The sequence below is a fragment of the Crassostrea angulata genome, chromosome 8, assembly GCF_025612915.1.
Source record: "Crassostrea angulata isolate pt1a10 chromosome 8, ASM2561291v2, whole genome shotgun sequence".
Classification (NCBI taxonomy): Eukaryota; Metazoa; Mollusca; class Bivalvia; order Ostreida; family Ostreidae; genus Magallana; species Magallana angulata.
The window spans coordinates 38,975,672-38,998,651 of NC_069118.1; the positions used below are offsets into that span (position 1 = coordinate 38,975,672).

General features: G+C 30.9%; 2 protein-coding genes across 4 annotated transcripts in view; both read left to right on the forward strand.

Moving 5' to 3' along the window:
• The window catches only part of LOC128158441 (protein O-linked-mannose beta-1,2-N-acetylglucosaminyltransferase 1-like), an 83,976-nt gene extending 75,864 nt beyond the window's left edge, over positions 1 to 8,112 (forward strand). Inside the window, exons 19-27 of one of the 2 annotated variants that reach the window (XM_052821289.1) lie at positions 83 to 159; positions 467 to 560; positions 947 to 993; positions 1,957 to 2,083; positions 2,420 to 2,552; positions 3,088 to 3,231; positions 5,457 to 5,612; positions 6,410 to 6,538; positions 7,523 to 8,112. In XM_052821289.1, coding sequence (XP_052677249.1) covers positions 83 to 159; positions 467 to 560; positions 947 to 993; positions 1,957 to 2,083; positions 2,420 to 2,552; positions 3,088 to 3,231; positions 5,457 to 5,612; positions 6,410 to 6,538; positions 7,523 to 7,613 — 998 coding nt within the window. In that variant the 3' untranslated portion in view covers positions 7,614 to 8,112. The remainder of the gene's footprint in view (positions 1 to 82; positions 160 to 466; positions 561 to 946; positions 994 to 1,956; positions 2,084 to 2,419; positions 2,553 to 3,087; positions 3,232 to 5,456; positions 5,613 to 6,409; positions 6,539 to 7,522) is intronic. The other variant, XM_052821291.1, reaches the window with a different exon arrangement.
• LOC128158443 (uncharacterized) overlaps positions 1 to 22,980 on the forward strand; it is a 60,845-nt gene that overhangs the window by 32,400 nt on the left and 5,465 nt on the right. Inside the window, exon 1 of one of the 2 annotated variants that reach the window (XM_052821293.1) lies at positions 18,591 to 18,792. The exons of the other annotated variant lie outside the window; for it this stretch is intronic. Within the exon in view, the coding sequence (XP_052677253.1) occupies positions 18,607 to 18,792 (186 nt within the window). The 5' untranslated portion in view covers positions 18,591 to 18,606. Of the gene's footprint in view, positions 1 to 18,590; positions 18,793 to 22,980 lie in introns of those variants that run through there. 2 annotated transcript variants of the gene reach the window in all.

The following is a 22,980-nucleotide window of genomic DNA, read 5'->3' on the forward strand; positions in this document are numbered from 1 at the left end:
GATGTGAACAATTCACAGTTTTGAAAAAAATCTTCCTGATCTTAGAATGAAAGTTGAGCTGATTGTATCTGATATATTTAAGGATTAGATCACAACGCCCTGGCGAGGACACTAGAGACAACTCTTATTCAGCCGGGGATTAAACCGGAGCTTGTGACCGTAAGGACGTTAACATGTACAATGTCATGTAGCTGCTTGTAATTGTACTAATAGCATCTGTTGTTTGTTTTTTTTCCTTATTGAAAATTAACGTGACTGTATCATTCTGATTTCTTTGTACACAATTTTTTGAAAACGAGCATCTTACTTTTGAATTAGCTACTGGGAATACCAAATCAAATGTAATGCTTACCTCAAAATACAAAGCATGAATTATAAAAAAAAGTTATTAATTATGACTCCTGTTTCATGATCAGGTATGCCTGTACTCTATTTATACATGTAATATATATCATACCTGTTTCAGGTAGCAGTTGATGAGCAGACGCCGGATCATGGGCAGCTGGCCACATTATTCAAATTCCAGAATATAAGTCTGGCCAGTGTAGCTAGATATGAAGGTATTGAATGAAATTCTTGGACTACACCATGCTTATTTCAAACCTGCAGTAATTTGTTAGGCACAGAATTAAAAATTAGATGCTCTGAATTTGCTACAACTTCTCTACATTTGATAAGTGATACATATAGCTGAATCTAATTAAAATTGGATGTTCTGAATTTGCATCCATTTTTCTACACTAGAGAAGTGGTAGCGGAATAAGAATATCTTATTTTAATCAGACCCCCTTGATATCTGGACATAAACACACTTAGTCCTGCTTCATGTACTCTCAGTTTAATACAATGCTACTGAATTGCTTTTTTGTTGTAACAACTTTTTGAAATCTTATGAACATGATTGTATACAGTCATGTATGATTGATGCGCTATCTTTTTTTGACAGATAAGATGAACAGTGCCATAGAGAAATTCTTCTCTCAGACTAATAGTGTAAGTATTAAATTGTATTAAAATTCTATGTTAAAAGCTTTGATGATGGAAAATATCCAATGATACCTGTATTTCTTTATTTATATTATTATGAAATTGTTATATCAAAATTACAAACCTAAAGGCAACACAATGCATTTTTTCTGATTGTGCAATAATTTTATATTTATCCGTCTTCATCAACAAGCAAAATTACTGTTGCTCCTATTAGACCATTGGGACTCTGTAAATTGTTTACAATATAGTAATTTTATGACGGTCAGATCACCAAAACCTATTACTATTTACATCAAGGTGGAATAACACACCTGGAAAAAATCACTCAAATTAAGAGTGAATTATTTGATTATGAAAGATAAAATGATAAATAAACTGTGCATATGTCAATTAAGCGAAGAATTTGCAGTTTGGTGATAAAAAATGAATATCTAATTGAATTCCATAAGTAACAATAAAAGCCCCTGCTGGATTTTTTGGGATGTATGGATCACGATCCCGACATTTTATCCACTCGGCAATGGAGTAAGTTACATGATGCTGTCGATAAAATCACTTTAATAAAACAAAATGTCTTTTCGATCAGAGGTCAGCCATTTTGTGATGGAACAAGGTATTTAAATGATAAGATTTTTTAAAATACAGAGGGTACCACTTAATCTGTTATCGATTAATCTAATAATTCGGTTAATCTGATGTAATATCAAAACACAGAGCCATTTCTGTTATATCCATTTATATTTTTCCTGATAATCTGATAGAAAAAAATGTCATTTAGGTTAATCAGATAGTGACCGTGCAATATTCTCTACCAATTGGATTTTTGTCACATGCTTCAGAATTTTTTTTTTAGGATTTAAGTATACAACGTTAACAACAAAATCCTTAAAAGTTCATCTTCAACAACTAATAATTAATCCACAGTGTTTTGTACGATGTAATGTTTAAAATCTGATTTTGTTGCAGAAATACGTGATTGTGATAGAGGAGGAGATCGTACTGACCCCCGACTTCTTGCACTTCCTGTCTCAGTGTCTGCCTGCGCTAGAGGCGGACGACAGCCTGTTTGGTGTATCTGCATTTAATTATAATGGTATGTTATGGGAGAAAATGTTTTATACATTGTACTTGTTTATTGAATTATTGTGTTCCAGTACATGCATTATTGTGCTGTATATAAATTTTAGTAAGGATAGATTATTAGAATAAATGATATAGCAAGTGTTTTCATAATATCATCTTTTGGTTTAAAACAATTATTTAAGTTTGTATTTAACAGAATCCTTAAGGGAGCTTGGGATAATAATTCAACATTAATTTCTCTAAGTCTTGTCAGATTAAGAAAAAACTTGAAAAAAAATGTGTTTAAGATTGCGAGAATTTATTATTTTTTAAGTCAATATATACCTTAACACCTTTTTGAATTTAGGGTTTGAAACAACATCGGGTGACAAGACCCGAGTAAATAGAATGGAGGATTTTCCCGGTCTAGCATTCCTACTGAAACGTTCCGTGTACGAATCGCAGATGAAATCCAAAATGGACAAATGTTGTCAGCAGAGGTAATATTCATACCGGTAATAAATTAATGAAGTCATTTTTAAAAAAATGGTTAATTAAATTGATCAAAGCTGTTAGATTGTTATTTACAGGGTTATCAGTAATTGATTCCTTTGTTGGGAAGTAATGGATGATTCAGGTTAGGGAGTGAAAAGGGTGGTGGTTATACATTGAGCATAACGTTAGATTCTGTAGATTTCTTATTTTATGCAACTGCTTAATTCCCCGATCCCACTGTTTTCTATCAGAATGCAAGAATTTAAAATCGTGAATGAAAAACTTAAGTTCTAATCTCTTATAGTTTTCAACTCTCAGAAAATGAAAGCGAGATTTTAAAATCAGTGAGGAGTGCTTCTTGCAATTTTTAGTGCTGGGTATTAATTCCTCATGTTTAATTAGGAATCTATAGTTCTGAATATCTCTATACACGTAATAGGTATATTGTATGTATTTGATCTTGACACATTAATGAACTAAGTTTGAAATAATACATTATGAAATAATCTTCGATAAATGAGTATGTGTCTTGATTTTGAGGTCTTGGGATACGTGGACATTGAAACAGTCTGGTGAGATGCTCGTCCCTGATGTATCCCGAGTGTTCAGACTGCCGTATCAATCGGCCAGTGACGACGACAGCTACCTAGAGAACCTGTTCTACCAGCCCAGATTGACCATTACGTAAGTATTTATATATCTACAAGTATCTATTAATGTGATATCTAGCTGAGACTGCTTATTGTGTAACTATTTTATATATACAGATCTAACTTAAGAGTGATAACAATTACAGCTCATACCAAATATCTGTCTTAGGATATTAATGCTGAGTGCAAAGTTTGCAAGATTTGTTATTGAGCACACTTTGAAGCAGAATACAGAGTCTAAGAATCCAATTATCCAAAATATATCAACATGAAAAGAAAACTGATACACATTGTATTTGTGACACATTAGTACATGTATGTATTATGGATATTTTTGAAAATTTATTTTGTGACCTTGTATTGCTTGTATAGACAGTACATGTAAGTGTACTTTAAAAATAGAAGCACTAGATTTACCTGGAATAAATTGTATATTAATATACTAATTATAAGTTGTGTTATCCAAAAAACCTTAAAGTTCCCCTCTTTCTTTCTAAAGTGAATATTTTTATCAAGTTAAACAAATGAGGGATTTTTAGAAAAATTATTTTGAAGGATATTACTATTGTACTATATAAATTTCACATGTATCCATGCTACAGGTCTGAATACACAAAATATGGTCTTAAATACTCTGAACTTGGATAGAGACTGGATTACATCATCCTCTTAAGTTTCATCTTAGCCAAGTAGAATACTGTGTTAAGGGTGAAAACCATTTTAACAAGACCTTGGATTTTCAGCTATCTATTTTTTTTTTCATCAAATCAAGTTAAAATGATGCTGTTTCAAGCGAAATATGCACCAATTGCATAGTCTTAGCTTAAAAGCCAGACAAATATTGTTGATTTCAAAGAGCCATGTCTGAGTGGCTAGCAATAAAATAGACATGCCTAAGTCACATTGCTGTTTGACACCAACTACCTAAGTCCAAGCTCTTGTAAAAATGGTTCTAATTTTGCCCTGGCTGTGTAATTTTTGCCCTTCTACATTCGCAAACAGTTTTTCCCCCTCTTGAATTTGCCAGACACAGTTGTGTATAAAGAGAGTTCAAATTTTTCCAGTCTTAAATTCACCCACTGCCAATGAAGACGAAATGGTGAAAATAAAGTGGATGCAAATGTTTCCCTGTGTACAGTATATATTCTTATGTTTTCTTTTGCAACGAATATAATTACATTTATTCCAGACCAACATGAAAACCCGAAGAGTAGAAATAGTATTTTATTCAATTTTCTTCAAGATAGATAGTTAGATAGATCAATGTAATATATTATGTACATTGTACATGTATACACAAACAGGAAACGCACTAAAAACAAGTAATATAAGTAAAGAATCCGTAACTGTATAATGAATACTATGATACATTTTTGGCTATGGCATGAGGTTCAAGTGTGCAGTCAGTTGCACCAAAATTGATAGCCAGGTTTTTATAACCAGTTAGTGTACTGGTGCCAATTTATGAATAACTTTCAGATTTAAGGTTTTGAAATACCAACGAAATATTAAATGGTTAACTAGCAATAACCTAGCACTAGAAGGCCAAGACAGCCTATGAAATTGAATTAAAATTAATCGGGATGAAAGAGAATTTAAAAAATAATACTGAAAAAGAGATTTCAAAACGAGGAGGTGGATAAGTTCAATAACACCAATATCTTACCTCCTAATTGGTTTTCTCTCATTTATTTTGATTCTTGGGGCATGTGATTTGACACTTGTAGGGGCGAAGTAAGCTTATGTCAAGTGTGATACGTAACCATGGTAACCTAGAGTATTCCAAACATCCTTTGATTGAAGGAGATTCGTATTTTAATGACAATAATGGAGGTTCAGAGTAGACCAGGAAGTTCTTTCGAAATTAATCCTCAAAATTTATGAGTTCATTTTTTAATGCGATGCAGAACATCGCCAATATAATCACTGGAAAGGAAATGCCAAATAAGGATTGTTGTTGCTGAATCTTATAAACTCAAAGACAATTAAAAATTGATTTGAGATTTCAGTTATTGATAAATGAAACCGGCACTGGGCAGCAGTCTATAGGTCTAAAGTGTTTGCAACTATAGCAAAATAATAACACAACAATTTAAAAAACTTATTATAGTCGTTTACCTCAAATAGAGTTGTCTTCCTTATCTCTTCATATTTTTCAGAGTTATGAATGCGACTAATGGTCGTAAGAAATACTGGATGAGAGTGCTAAACGTTATGCAAATATCTCATTAGAGATAATTTTAGGGTTTTATTTTTCAGGGAATATGGCGCAAAGATAAACAATGTCAATGCCCTCAAGTCTTCATCGTATGAAGATGAACTGAAAAAGGAAATAAAGGCAAGCAAACCGTTCCCCCTAAAAGAGCTTGAGAAGTGTTCAAGTAAAACAGAAACAGTGGAGCTGCCATCTAAAGGGTGAGGCATTTAAAAAATGGGTTCTCAGGGGGAAGCTTTTTATGTAGAAAATCATTTTAAGGTATTCGATGTATAACGACCACATTTTGTACCTAATAAATTAATGGTCCGATTTTCTTCATCATGATATCATTTTGAAGGTGTTATCAAATAAAAATACTCCACCAAAGGAATTTTGGAAATATTAATTATGGTCCAACTAATTACACCTTGAATTTTGCATTGAAGTCTATGGGCAACATATGTTTTAATAAGATATTGTAAAAAAGTAGCTTAAAATTTGTAAAACTCTCTTGGTTAATACATGCATAAACTTTCTCTTTATTAAAATCTGAAATAAAATAAATCATTTACCGCAGGTATTTTGACGAAGTTAAAGTTTTCTTTTTTTCAACAAGGGGAGATAACTCTTTAAAAAAAATTTAAGGTGTAAAATGACCGGCTTCTTATATGTTGTCAGTCATGTGAATTTGGTTCATTTCACTTTCATTGTTATCTTTCAAAACATATTTAACTGGTTTGAAATGATTCAAAATTGTTCAACATCCCTTCATTATACATTGAATACCTTAAAACTATTTTATTTTGTACAAGTATATGTACTGTCGACATAAACACATCCGAATTCATTATATTAACATATTGTATTAAGTCATGGTGAAGAAAAATAAATGGCATTCATTAACAAATGAAATATGCTTTAGTTTGTCAAAGTTTATAAAAACATTAAACTTATTAAAAATAATACTCAAATTTCTTACAAATAAAATTGATATACAAAGACTTTTTACTTTCAGCTCAACTTTCACCTTATATTTTTCGGAGAAAGACAAAGACAGAAAAGTGTTTCGTAAATTATGCAAGTGTTTTGAACTCTACTCATCAGCAGGCAAACCTTTGAAAGGTCTTCACAAAAATTCACTGAGGTAAGTTTGAAAACAAAATTAGCCAAAAGGCCAAGCAAAATTTGATTGGATTACTATTAAAAGAGACGTTGATTCATATGTAGACCTTAAACATTTATTTATTTACAGTAATTTAATATCTTAAATTTCAATTAAATTTTAAATTTTTATGGAATTCCAAAAAATGAAAAAGATACTCAGTTATTCCTAATTAAATAAAACAGACCAATGGTATCTACTCTCCTAAGCTATCAGGCAATTCTTTATGAGGACAGTGCCAGGTAAATCATTTTCTTAAAACATGTATAGTGATAAATGAAATCTGTCAATGCCAGAATCTTTGATCTAATTTATGGGACAGGGTGCCCAATCAATTGAATACTAAAGATAATATTTCAAACTTTTTCAATGGACAAGTGTTCAAGGACACTGCTTACAGAATTTTGGGTACTTTAGGGTAATTCTGTTATAACCATTTACAACTGAATGCTATTATAAATTTATATAATTATATAAATTGGTTGCTAATGTGTGCATTTCAGTACTTTCATTACTTTAATTTCTATTAATTAATCAGCCAATCAGAATATTTTTTATCAATATCTAAGTGAGCAATTCAGATATCTCAATGTATTTACATGTAGATTCAACGAATGTTCCTTGATTGAAAAAGAAATTCTAACAGAATATAATAAGGAACATGAATTTCTCTTTAAAAAATCCCAACTTCTTTTCATTAAACAACCTAAGATAACAATAATATAACAATATATGTTCACACTGGGAGCAATTGAACGGAAGGTATTGACCGACATCATTTTTTAAAACCCAATAAACACAACTATTACATCAAACTAATAAGCTAAGAAAGTCCCTCTGGCTTAGGTTAAATGAATTTTGCTAGGCAATCACCTTGATACCGCCAAAAAAACAGCAATAACACATTTTTTATTTAGTAAACAAGATACATGATTTATTTAAATCATTTTTTATTATCATTTTCAGGTTTTACTACAAAGAAAATACTATTTTTCTAATTGCATCTACATCTCCCTACTTTGAAATAAAAAGTGAAGATGTTGCAGTGTACGAATGACACGCACGCCATCTTTGGTGAGGTCACAAAGGTCTTTCAGCTAATTAACAACCAAGCAACTCAAAATTGGCCACGTCTACGCACCACAGAGTTATGAAGGGTAATTGTGTAAAAAAAAAAAACCACTTGTAAATTCAAGTATGCAATCATGTTGTTGTGGTCTTAATTTTTTAACACAATTAACGTTCATACATTGAAGGATAGATTTGTTTGTTAGTGTTAATTAAGACGGCAAAGCAAAAAAATGGTACTGTTATACTGGCAAATATTGTAAAATTGTTGATGTTTAAGAAAACTAGAAGTATCTTGAATGAAATATTAAACAGAGAAGTGTATTTTCAGTGACATGCTTATTAGATTCATGCTCAGTGCACTGCAAATTCAGTATATTGCATTTAATATACCGGTATATATGACATATCTATTTTACCAGTATACGTCAACTACTACATGTAATATGTTAATGTATATATCCATGTTTATCTGTTGAGTGTATGATTTGTAGAAGAGAGGGTTGTTGCAACCACTATTGAAATAAAACCACTATTGAAATAAATTATTTCAATAGTGGTTGGGAATGTATTTCATTAGAAAAATCACTTTGCGACCACTATTGAAATAAAACCACTATTGAAATAAATTATTTCAATACTAGTTGAGAATGTATTTCATCTGAAGAATCACTTTACAACCACTATTGAAATACAACCACTACTAAAATAAAATATTTAAATAGTATTCCAGGATGTATTCCATTTTGAAAATCAATTTACAGACACTGTTGAAGTACAACTACAATTAAAATTATTTTTTCAATTGTAGCTTAGAATGAATTTCTTCATTAATTTTTCTTTGAAAATGTACATTTTTTCTTTACATTCAAGAGGGGTGGGGTTACTTCACTACGACCACTATTGAAATATATTATTTCAATAGTGGTTAAGGATGCGATTCATTTCAACCACTATTGAAATAAAGTATTTCAATAGTGGTTGATGATGCATTTCAGTTTTATGTCTATTATTATGTCTGTTTGTAATACTTTCCTTTCTGCTAGGGGAGTTTCTTAAGAAAAGAAGTATGTCTTATGAGATGATGAATTCCTTTTTGATTATGATGTTCTTTGATTTACCTCTATATGTTCATGTTTCCCATACCACCTGTCATCTGGAACCGAAAGTGTTATGCACAGTCGGAATAATAGGCATTAAAATAACATTCTACCACCATTAAAATATTCTATTTCAATAATGGTTGTAATGAACCGCATCCTTAACCACAATTGAAATAAATTATTTCAATAGTGGTTGTAATGAAATGCATACCTAACCACTATTGAAATAATTGATTTCAATAGTGGTTATAATGAAACGCATACCCAACCACTATTGAAATAATTTATTTCATTCAATTTTGGTCTTAATGAAGTACATCCCCAACCATCATTGAAATTATTTATCTTAATAGTGATATTCATTATTACATAAACCTATAATGATATATAAGCTTTAAATTATTTTTTAATATGCAGGGGTTTTGAAGAGAAGTTCTGGCAATTTACAACGTTGTCTTCTAGTACAAATAATTTACAATTTCCATAAAACATGATACATCTTGAAAACAATTCTATATGTTAATCTGCGAGGATTGGTTATTTCTTCACAACAGTGAAAATCCTAAAATAAGTACATTTACATCATAGTCTTGATTACTATTACCATAAAACATGCAAGTCTAGTACCTTAATTGTGTATTTGAATTGTTTGTTGAATAAAATCAAATGTATATGCATTTTTATCTGCGAGAATTGGTTATTTACTTCTACACAGCAGTGAAAATTGTACCATTATAAATTTGATAGTAGTTGAACTTTAATGGTGTCTGTAAAGTAGTTCTTATCATGAAATACATCCCCAACCTTTATTAAATCATTACTTCAATAGTGGTTGTATTTCAATAGTAGTTGCAAAGTGATTTTCTAATGAAATACGTCCCCAACCACTGTTGAAATAATTTATTTCAATAGTGGTTTTATTTCAATAGTGGATGCAAGGTGATTTTTCTAATGAAATACATTCCCAACCACTATTGAAATAATTTATTTCAATAGTGGTTTTATTTCAATAGTGGTTGCAACAGAGGGTCCATATATATACTTTTAACACTGCTACAAACTCATTTACAAGTACAAACGAATTTATCTAATTTAAGAGAAAATTAAGTTTTATTTCATGCTCCATTAATGTCATTTTACGCAGCATCAACATTAATTTTAATTTAATATAATTAAGGTACTATTACTCTCCTCAAATTAAAATATTTCTGATATAAAAATAACCACTTAATTTTTTTTTTAGAAAAAAATTATGATGCAATTTTAATCTTGTTAAAGTTTGAGAAAGTTAAGTGAATTGACTTATATCAGATGTTAATACTATGTCGTTAACACTAATGTGAGATATATGTACTTATCCCAGAATTGATTTTACATACAGTATATTTATATATTTTTTTTAGTTTTAGGCATGAGACGTTAAAACAAGTGATCTCAAAACTCTAATCTATAGTTTATTTGTTATGTAATTAACATTAATTATTCAATTACGTTGTGCATGTTATAAAGTTATTTTGGTTCTTTTCGAAAGCATTTATTTATATGAATTATAGCTGTAAATTTCAAAGTCAAAAATAAATTGTTGACTATACGAGACTACTTAATAACTATCGAAAGTTGTGTACTGTTTGTATATAACAATGAGTACTGTTAATAATATTTTGTTAATAAGTATTTAACTACAAGTTATGGACTACTGCATCTAGGCAATTCTTACACAGACAACAGTATTAAAAACTGCCATTATATTTAAAATTTATTGAGACGCAATTAATAATGTTTGTGCCATAAACAGACAACTTGCATTCACTCAATAAGTTCTCGGCTGATTGACCTATTTAAACGTGTAGTAAACGACACACACAATTCCCGCCCCACCCCCGCCCACCCCAATCCACAGTCCCTAGATATGACATATTGATAGATCCATACACATTATTACATATACTAGACTGAGTATGTATTTTATTATAAATGTATATATGTCTTGATTCCTACAGTTAGGTTTCCTTCTTGATCACTCTTGGTTAAGGCATAGTTTAAAGAACAAGTTCTGAACAATTTTTTTCTGAGGACTTTTAATAAAAAAAAAATAATTACTAATAATATATGTATATTCATATTATTTTGTGCAATAGAATGTCAACTTCAAGCATAACATTCCCAAGAATCATGACCACTGTGACTGAATTTGCTTTAAGACTGATATTTTTTTTTTATCAAGAATTGGCCAGAACGTATCTTTTGGTGCAATTTTTATGCCTAATATTGATTAAGATTATGCAATAGAATATCAGGAAAAACTACAATAATATGTAGTGTAAAGTTATTAAAATTAGTCTCTCTGTCCTTGGATTCATTTATTTTCCCAAACTTTGAACTGTACGCATACAGGATTAAAACTGTGTACTAGGTTCAAAGTCAAGCCAATGCCATTTTGTTCAAGGTTCAAAGGTGGATTTAACTTAATCATTTCATATTTTGTGACCTTTGAATTAATATGTCAAGGTAATTTCAAATTGTTAAATTCAAGGTTGATATTATACGTGGCAATATGTATTGTGATTAAAAAATCATGTGTTTTTTTGTTCCTGTTCATATTAAGAATTACTTTAAATTTATAGTTTGCACATTGTGGGTTCTTTTTTGGTATTTTTGGTATTAGTTAATTAGATGCGTTATGATTATGTCAATATTTATTTCACTAAGCTTTAATTTATTTAAGATTGTAGTCTTAGAATTTTAGCATGTGAATGAGGAATCATTTTGAAGTTCGTATTTAATGTACACCCAACTTTTAAGGCTGTAGTCCCCATAAATCAGAAATCCGTTTGATTAGCAGTCATTATTGAGAAATGCATTTTTATAGAGTTTATTTTTTTAAAGATTGTTTTTCTTCAAAATACAACCAATGCAAAAATAGGTATTTTGACATGATTTTAATTTACCTACGTTTATATATATCAGCTAAGATGACAATACTATATTCTTGTGAAGATGATATCCCTACAAAGAAATCCTATCTGATTCGTTAAAGATGTGTTTTTATCTCTGTTATATAACCAAAGGAGTTTAACATTTGGATGGTCATGTGTTAATTCATTGTATCCTGTACACTTAAATGTTACAGAGAGAGAGAGAGAATGAGAGAGAGAGAGAGAGAGAGAGAGAGATATTCCATGTATAACAACTAAAAGTGATTAGAAAGTTCATTCCTTATATAGTGATATTAAAAGTTGTTTTTTTTTTGTAAAAGAATTTGTTTTAAGAATATGAAATGATGGATAAATTTACGAAATTTCACCTTCCTGGAATCTGCAATATTTCTTCTGTTAACAGTTTCTAATTCTCTTGTTGTTTTATACCTGTACTTATAAATGACATTTCTTCTATAAAATGGAATGTTAAAATAACTTTATGATCCATTTGCTATTTTACTAGCTGCTCTTGAACATTAACTACTTAGAAATTACACTTTGTAAAAAGCAAATGTCGCCAAACTGCATTTATATATTTCTTAACAGAACTATGTTATATTTGATATAGTACATACATGTATGTGATTGTTACACAAACATTCCATGAACAAACTTTCTCTTATTTACGCCATCCTTTTCAGTTCTGAGATGTTATGCAGTACATGCACATGTACATGTTTATGAAATATGTTAATGAACAGTTAAGTGTACCATTGACACTCTCATAAACTCTTTGATGTCTAGTTAATGTAATTATTTTTATGTGTGAGACTTATTTCTGATGTTGATAAAAATAATAAAATTGAACAGTTAAAAAGAGTGTTTTTCTTTTGTGCATGCATACTGGTAATAATCAGATTTATAAAAAATCATCTTCAGATTGTTTTTTTCCAATTTTCATCAAATCATATTACATGTACACATTCTGTCTGCGAAAATTTTTTCCGTATCGTATATTCTTACAATCTAAGTTTAATCTCTCCCCCCCCCCCCTCAACTCTTCCCAGTGTGGCCTTCAAATGGCATCTATAAAAAATCTCTGAAATGATAATATAAGAAAATTCAAGTAATTCTCTCCTTACTTTTTAATACGTTTTTTAACGACAAGAATCGAGTAAGTAAAAAAATTAACTAAATGATGTCACCCTTGTGAACAAAAGTACCTCCGCCCCTGAATCATTACTCTTTTCGAACTTCCAGACCTAAAGGAGTAATCGTTCTTGTTCATGATAATGATAAATATATGCTTGCTTTTGCAGATATTTTACAATTACCAGATAAAAGCCTCACTTTTCTTTAACATATTTTTCTTTGTAAAATGAAAGCTTCTAACACTTGGTCATGGTTTGAAAAAAAATACCATATACAAGCAAGTATATATTATAAAAGTTTTAGATAAACGAAATCACTAGCTTCTTGTTTTATTTGGATTATAAAACAAAAATCAAAATATATTCCCTTACCAAAATATTGACCTTCTGGCAACACATCCTGGCATTATTGCAGCAATACTGCAGCAACATTCTGGCAATACATTGCGGCAATGTTGCTGCAGTAGCGTTTTTCGTATGCTAATGAGATTGCGGCAATATTGCCAGAAAGATGTTTCCGCAAAAGTTTTGCTGCAACATATTGTTGCGACAACACCTTTCTGGCAATACATTGCGGCAATGTTGCTGCAGTAGCGTTTTTCGTATGCTAATGAGATTGCGGCAATATTGCCAGAAAGATGTTGCCGCAAAAGTTTTGCTGCAACATATTGTTGCGACAACACCTTTCTGGCAATACATTGTGGCAATGTTGCTGCAGTAGCGTTTTTCGTATGCAAATGAGATTGCGGCAATATTGCCAGAAAGATGTTGCCGCAAAAGTTTTGCTGCAACACATTGTTGCGACAACACCTTTCTGGCAATACTTGAGATTGCAGCAATATTGCCAGAAAAGTGTTTCTGGCAATACATTTGCATAAGAAAAATGACATTGCAGAAATATTGGTTCAATGCATTTTCTGTGCTCTGGCATCAATGGTACAATATATGCAATATTTATAAATAATAAATGTATACAGTAAAGCAGTCATGTATATTATATTAATCTACAACCAAAATGAAAAAAAAATCTTTAATTGCCATTACAGTTTTATTTTTTTTAAGATGCAAAAAGGTTACAACAAGACTAACATTTCGCATTACATTAAATTTGGATTTTCAAAAAAAAATTATGTTATTTAATGTAACATGCACATAATAGGTATTGAATTAAAAATATAATGTATAATATTAGGCCTAAAAAAAATAATTTTGTGTTTAGGGTAACACTGATGAAAAAATTAGGTTAGGTAGGTAGGGATTTTTTTTATTTTATCATATTTTTTTATATGAATCCTAAGAATGTTTGTTTGTTTCATATTTAAAAACGTATTTTTTATTGGAAATAAGATAAAATTCACAATTGGATAAAATCAGACATCTAAAAATGGTAGGATCGGGCCATTTTTGTAGGTTAGGTCGGGTTACCCGAAACACACAACTCTTTTTCTTAGGCCTTAGAGACCTGAAATCGAGTTTCAACATACTTATAAAGGACACCAGTTAAAATTAATACCCTAATCTTTAAATTTTAACACATCAATACAATAAACACAAATATGATGAACAAATCATGATGAAACTTGACTAAAAGTACTCAGCCAATCAGTGACAATTCATTGCTGCAGAATAACATGTATTGTTGTTTGATTGACACAACGCGCACAGACAGATTGACACAACGCGCACAGACGGATCTGGACAAAAGTTCACTGTTTACCGTAGGCAAAGCTCAAACCATATCATGCACAACCACTTGCTGTATTACGACTGATCAAGGCATTCCTCCTAGGCATTCCAAATGTCCTTTTTTTGACAGCCTCATGGGCATTTTGATTTCACACATAAACGATCACAAAAACAGCTATCAGAATATCACAACAATATCCACATTGGAATTCAGCACTGTTGTGTATATGTTCCTCTCCATAATCTTAAACACATTACGTCATCATTCTTTTTTGGTTGCCAGTTCCACCATTCATTTAATCAGTAAGGTGACAGCTTTTTTCATGGTTTTCTTCAGGTCTGTGTAACCCAGGGCAGACCTACTGGGAAGATAAATGGATTTCATATAAGCACATTGGCAATTGTTTTCAGATTTTAAGCAGTTTCAAGGGGGGGGGGGGGGGGGTCAGGGGGGTCCAGACCCCCTCCCCCTTCAATTTTTTTTAAATTACATTATAAATTACCAAAAATATGCCTCGGACCCCCTTCTCCTGGCAAACTCAAATAACCGTCGAACCCCCCCCCCCCCGTAATAAAATTTTAGATCTGCGCATGGTTTTTAAACAGTGTTAAACCCATTGGTATAATGGTAGATCGCAGTCTTTCGGTTTATATTCTTATAACAAACATGTTTAAACTGCAATTCAATGAATATATTTTTATTGCTAAACAGGGGATGTCAACACTCGATTCGTTCACTCAGATTCGTCCTCAGTTCAGCCGTTGATTTTTTTTTTACAGATAAAAACTCCATTGACAGTGTATTTTTTAACCTTGTTTACAGATAATTCCCGTATTTCATTCATTTCACTATCTCCAGTGATGGCAGGAGGCTCGATTGCAGACAACATGGCAGCTTCGAATGTGAAAATTGGCGGCTAGCGATTTGATCGACCAATCAGCGCGCGCGTAACTTAACATTGAAACGAAAGTAAAAGTGGAAACAAACAGCATACGAAAATTCTTAATTCAACATGCATCGAGCAGTTTAGATACTCAAATCTAAGTAGACTGATATTTTAACTTAATAAAAAAGAATATACCGTTACAAAAGAACAGACAGGTCGGTATTTACGTAAAACATGAGTTGGGGGGGGGGGGGGGGGTGATTCAAACAGTCATTTAATTTTATAGTGAAACATCGTAACCATGCATAACAGTTATATGCCATTGTAGGGAATATCACTGGATTTTTTTAATTGAGACTTTCTTAGAATAAGACTTTAATCATAAAATATTTATTATTAGATTTAATTTTTTCGACTTATTATTATTTTTTTGGGAAAAATATGTATACAAAAGCAATTCATGCAATTATAATTGACAATTTTAGGCTTGTGCTGAATGTGTAAAATTTTATAAGTCTAAATTCTGCTAAAGCTTTTGCAAGCTCGGTAAGCATAATAAATCAGAGGAAAAAGAATAGTTTGTGGTAAACTTCTGGCAAATTTTGAGGTGTTATAACTGAAATCATATCTAAATAATTGACAATTTTTTAACCCCCTCCACTGCTCGGCTTCTCCTTAAATTATGATTAAAGCAGAAATCAAATCTGATGCCTAGCAGTATTGCCAGATCGAATTATATATATTATGTATAAATAAGTTCATGATTTAAATGATCAAATCCATGTAGATGTTACCAGAAAATTATTTCTGGCAGTATGATACTGAGTGTAGCCAGAATATTACCAGAAGTCGTTGCAGCTAGTGGCAATACTCTAGGTGCATGTTAATATAATTTTTTACAGAAATAACTCTAATAGTATTGCCAGAATGTTGCCAGAAGTTATTGCCGCTAGCAGCAACACTCCAGCAGTATTGCCAAAATGTTACCAGAAGTTGTTGCAGCTAGCGGCAACATTTCACTAGTCTCAAAATCTGGTTTCTGGTAACAAAAGTGTGTTGCTGCAATATTGCCGCAATATTGCAGCATTGTTGCAGCAATAATTTTACTTTGATAAGGGTTTATTATCAATTTTCTTATTATTCCCATTGAAAGGGATCTTTGTCTTCAATGAGAATCAGACACCCAAAAATGATTGGCTGAAATTGGTTCTGTGGTTGACAAGGAAAAGATGGCAAGTCCTAAAGAACAGGAAAAGGTCATATATTTGAACAGATTCTATACTCTTACATACTGATAATTAAATAGGAAAATACTGTATCAGAAGCTGATATTAAGCCCATAATATATATGTTATGCATCTGAGGCTGTTATGGATCGTATACCTAAATAACTCTCTATGATATATAATAAATTTATCAGTACATGTATTTGTATTAATAAATACCCAAGTATTTACGAATGTATCTTCAATCAGATGTACACATGTATACTACAACATCAAGGCCATTTGAATCATATACATGTTAATTTGAATCGAAGACTTGTGGATAAAGGTATAATTGCCGTCAACAAGTGTCAGTAAATTCTGAATCCGCCGAGAATGCAAAAAAAGAGTAAGGTGACAAAAACCACATGTCTAGGACCTATTAGGCTTGATAAAGAATTCTCGAGTTAAAACCCAGTTTTAGAAATCCTATTGAATGGCTCTTACATTCAAATTAACCCAGCATAACAAGCATGAGTAAATTTAAAATGCTAGTAGAATCATAAGATGAATAGACCGTCTTTAAAAAATTCATCAAACATATTGATTATCTCATCCATGCAGAACAAATTGAATTCGCACATAGTATCCCTCATCCGAATCTAATTTGCATTTCAGGTGGTTGAAAATCATTCTACACTCTCACATTTAATTCTAGTAAAAGTATCATGGGTATTTTTTCATTAGCACTTAAATATGTACATAAATAAACACTATATACATTCTATATACAGTTATATGTATCTGAGACAATATTTACCGGACCTTATTTATGAATACTTGTACTTACACTCTCTACCCCCCCTTTTTGTATTTCTGTATTACAAAACGGTAATTTATTTTATAACCATTATATTTATGACATTTTTTCTTGCATGATCAACACAAGGTTTACAAATATCATTTTGCTCTAGTTGTATAATGCCCCTATATATAAAAAAATAGTTATCCTCCATGCGAAAAAAAAATTGTTTTGTTTGTTCAAGGTCTGTAGCCAGGAGATTTAAACCCTTTAAACTCTACAACAAGGAAGTAGGATACACAAGTCGGTAACGGGACGTTTCGCTCCTATAGACGTTTCGCTCCTAAAGACCTTTCGCGCTGAGACGTTTCGCACCTATATTATCTATTATATATTATTATTATATATATTGCGATGTTTTAAAAATAATAATATTTAGATAAATATTTATAAATAGATATATATGCGTGTCAATAATATTGACTTTATTGAAAACATATGATCATGTTTATTGTGGCACATTCACTGATAACTTTAATATTGTATAAAACGATTATCCACGTGAAGATTTATAATTATGTTTATTTAGCAATCGTTATTAAGTTCTGAATCGGTCTCCTTATAAAGGTGTGAAAATTAAATTGGAGGCGCTCCATGACAAGCTAAAGAGGAGAAATTAATTATGAGACAGGTGTTAATTATGAGAACTATCGGTTACATATACATATGCGACATGATGAAATACATCGTAATTCATCATATAAAAATTTATAACGATATATACAATATACAACTTGAAAACAATGAAAATTAAAAAAAATATATTGTTAATTTTGCTTATTTTTAGTGTCGTTTTATCCAGGTTATATATATAAATCATCGGAAAACATTTTTTTTCATTTATACGCAGTGTTTTAATATAAATAAAAATATAATGAGTAAATATCAATATGAAATACATTGCAATAATCATATATATTTTTAGAACGATCTATATAATGCGATGTTTTAAGATAAATATTTATACAAAATATTAAAATTGACTGCATTAAAAATCCTTCTTTTTAAATTGTCTTTGAAAAAATCTGAATTTATATAATGTACCAAATCATTATCCGCGTGCATATATAATCATGTTTATTAAGCAATCATAATCAAATGTGTAATCAGCTTTCCCTTTTTTATAACTTTTTATAAATTTGGAGGCCCTCAATGTCCAGCTGGAAGTTAATGGTGTTAATTAGTTTACTGCATAATTACCACATAATTAATAGGCGCGAAACATCTCGGGGCGAAACGTCTCGGAGCGAAAGGTCTTTCGGGGCGAACCGTCCCGCATTCCACAAGTCTCGTACGTATTCTCTCAGGTGTCATCGACGCCATTCCGAACGAAATACTTTTAAGGTCACATTGATGGTAAGTAAGAATAATTGTATCTGATGATGAAAATATTACCTAAGCGTGATATTGATTTAGTTCAATATCATTGATATGGATTAAGTCAAGATTATTTGGTCGCTCAACGTTGGGTATTTCTTTATTGAAGTTCTTTTTACTAAACCGAAAGTAGTGGCCATTTTGAACAAAATGACTTGCGTTTTAAAATTATCTACCATCGGCTCATACATTCACTAATGTTTTTGTTTACATATAAATTGTACGTGTTCTTATATAATTGTATATTGTAAACCAGTGGCGGATTCAGAGGGTGACGCACCTGGCGGGCGCCCCTTCTATAAAATTGTCAAAACAAAGTTATACTCCTTCGATGAAAGAAAATATACAACTTCCGGATCTTAATTATGAACTTTTTGGGAAATCATGGGATTTTTTTTACATTAAATTGATTTCAACGTGTTGTATAAAATAAAAAACCCGTGTGTAACTTACATAGAAAGTCCATTTTCTATTTTAATTACCCTCTCCTTGGGTTCAAATGTGACCAGTCATTCGATTTTAGGTAGTTATACTAGGTACATGTAGTGTACTCTAAACCGACTCTTCCATGTTTATTATACATCGTCCTATTGAACTTAATTTTTTTAAACTGATTAATTTATAGCCATTCGTAAGGAAAAAGAAATGTGTCTTATATTTCTGCATGGCAGAGCGCCACTACTGAATTCAAAATCCACTGATATTCCCAAAAATTGACTGACATTGTCTGACATCTACTGTATAACCACTGTAAATCCACTGTACACCCACTGTACAGAATTACTGTACCACACTGTATCCCACTGTACCCCACTGTACAGAGCCTCTGTACTCTACTGTACTCCACTGGACAGCACAGTACCTACCCACTGACCAGCACTGTACCTCACTGTACACCACTGTACGGGGCACTGACCAGCAATGTACCCCACTGTACACCACTGTACAGGGAACTGACAAATACTGTACACCACTGTAACCCACTGTACCTAGTATGTTTTTATAAGTTATTATTTTTAAACAATGAATTTGATATTTACTTTATCTGAGACCAAAATCTGGATTTGATTTGATTCTTTTCTATTGTTTACAAGAGAGAAAATGGGCTTCTATTTCTTTAAGTTCATATAAAATTATATGCGCGGTCAGAATTATTTCCAGGGAAAGGGCAGGGATACTTGTTTTCTGGGGGAGCTAAGACATATTTTGGATAGTTGTACTATGTGAGTTTAAAACAAATAAATTATCCCTTGACCCCCCCCCCCCCCTCCCCCCAATCCTCCGATCCACGCAATGTGTTAATCTAAAAACTCGGAATCCAATTATCACACAAAATATAGCAACTTATTCAATAAAAAGGGGAAAATATTTTTATATATTTCAAAATCAATGTTTTACTTACTAAATATCTAGTTGATTTTTGTTTACAATGAATTTCATTTAATCAAATTGAATATTGTCAAATAAATATTAGTATATATGTTTCATTAAAGTTTTAAAATTAAGAGAATTTAAAACTATGAATTACAATTTATATATAGTTTTAAATTATCTGAATTTTAAAACTTTAATGTAACATATATGTGGAGGAGGGACAACTTTTTTAACGATAAAAAAAATTCCACCATATTGCTCAATATACTGACTTTTTTCAAAGAGAGAAGATAACTGGTCTGGACTTTAAAATGTCTTTGAAGTTTTACTTCACAGGAAAATCAGCGAGTCAGTATCTGTGTATAGTATACATACTTTCAGTAAATCAAAAGGTGTGAATGTCCCAATATTCAACCTTGTAAATTGTCAGTATGACACCTTGTTCAAGATATTATGTAATTCCCTTATAAGGGTATTTGTGGTCTTTAGATTATTAAATCCATTTGAAATATATTTTTTTTAAAACATAACATGTATGAATAAACGAAATACTCTTTATATTAATCATTTTAGATGCGTTTTTTTTTAATTATTGATTATATTAAACATGTTAAGGTAACTCCATACTCGTAAAATTCTCTGAGGAAAGTTGAAAAACCGAACTGATTTCAACTTAAGGCCAGCATTTTTTGAAATTTCGATTTACAAACCCGCCGACCCTATTTTTTAAAAATTAAAAAAAAAATAAAAGGACCTGAACTAGCTATTAATTTTATTTTTTCCTCCGACCCGAAATTTTCTTTCTGGTAAAAATAAAAATAAATGTTGATGCAATCACGTATGTGTAGTCTGAATTATTGTTGTTCATGCATTGATTAAAAAGACCAAGTTCTTTCCGATCAAGTCACAGGCACTAGAAGTCAGAAAAAACCACCATAGAGCCTACTCCTGTTTGCTTTCGTCCAACCCTACAATTTACGACCCTATTAAGTTTTGTGATCGGCAACTTAGCCAGAATTTCCTCAAGAAAGAGAAGTTGAAGTCTTTTTCTATCACAATTCCGTAAATTAAAAAAAAAAAACATCATTGGCAAGAATATGATAAGTTACTTTTTTAAAAAACATTTTTGCAAAATAAATTCTAAAATAATCATAATTTAACCGTTTGGAAATAGATCCTCTACATAACGGTTGTAAGTGGGTCAGAGGGTTGGACTAATAACCCTAAACACACTGAACACAGGAGTCTTATGACTGAAGGAAAGAGAATGATTTTATTTGTCATTAAAGCTAACAAAATAACGAAACATTTCCTTTATTTAAGGTATAATTACATAAATAAATAAAATTTAAAAAGTTAGTTAGTCTTTTTTAAATAAAAAAACTTGTTTGATTTTTCACTGACATTTATGGACATGCTTCTAATCCAATTTATTTTCAGTAACAATATTTTAAATTTTGAATTTGTGAATAGCATTGTTAATTTAATCAAATAAATGATTTCTCAAACTTCTTCCTATTTTTCTGCAAGGAAGATGTGAAAACTCCCTTAATTTTTTTGGTCTTATTAAATGTATATGTACAGTATGTACTTCTATATATAAAAAAAAACCTTTGTTTTTATACATGCATGTACAATATATCAACACAAATTTTCAGTGCCCATGGATAAAATATGTTAGGATAAGAACATCACCAACAACCAAAATTACTTATATATTTTTTAAAAAATGGCAGCTCCTGGACACATGTTCTTATTATGAAAATAAAAAAAATATTGTTGAAAAATTGTTTTATTTTTATTTTTATTCCCTCCTCCTCACCAAATAATTTGAAAAATATTTCGTAAATCTAAAAATAAAAAAATGCTGGCCTAATAGACTTAAATTTCATCAATTGTTAGAAAAAATATACATGTCATCACACTTTTTGAGATGCCAGATAAACATATACTAAAGCATATTTTAGCATCAGAAAACTGTATATTTTTGGTTAAAAGTAAAATTTTTGTAGACAGAAATTTGTTTATCTTGTTTAATTTTATTGTCAACTTTATTAGAAAACTAAAACTACAAAAATATTTTAAAATTAATCGTTGGGATAAGAAAAACTATGGCATTTAGACAAACAACTGAAGGAAAAGTCAGAACAAGAGTTATTTCCCCTTATCATCAATAAAATGTATAAAAAATTGGAAATTAAGGATAAAATTAAGCTGTGAAAATATCTTGAACTTAACAATATTTCTAATTACATCTATGTGGTTATATTCACATAAAATAGATAAAACTATCTTGCAAAAATTTTAAAGAACTCAAAGTTTTACAAAAAAGTATGACATCACAGAACACTGGTTCTACTTTAAACATTTATAAATCCTCAACCCCCACACCCCACTCCCACCAGTCGCTGATATAAAAATAAGTATTGTGTTAAATTAAAAATAAAATATGATGATAACGAACAGTGTTCAAATTATAGTTCACCCTATTACGGTACTTTTAATTATATACTTTTGAATTTGAACACTGTTATCAACACATGTAATACATCTACATGTATCTTCTCTTGCCTAGCTAAGAATGTTGCCATGATATACATGTAGTAACAATTTTAATAAGAAAAAATATACCCCCTCCTTCCCTCCCTCCCTCCTCTCTCTCTCTCTCTCTCTCTCTCTCTCTCTCTCTCTCTCATGAAACTATTCCCCTCCAAAGTCAGGAAGGCATACATAACCACCCCCCCCCCGCGCAATATTTTTGCTGTATCACAATTTAATTTTAGCATCTCTTCA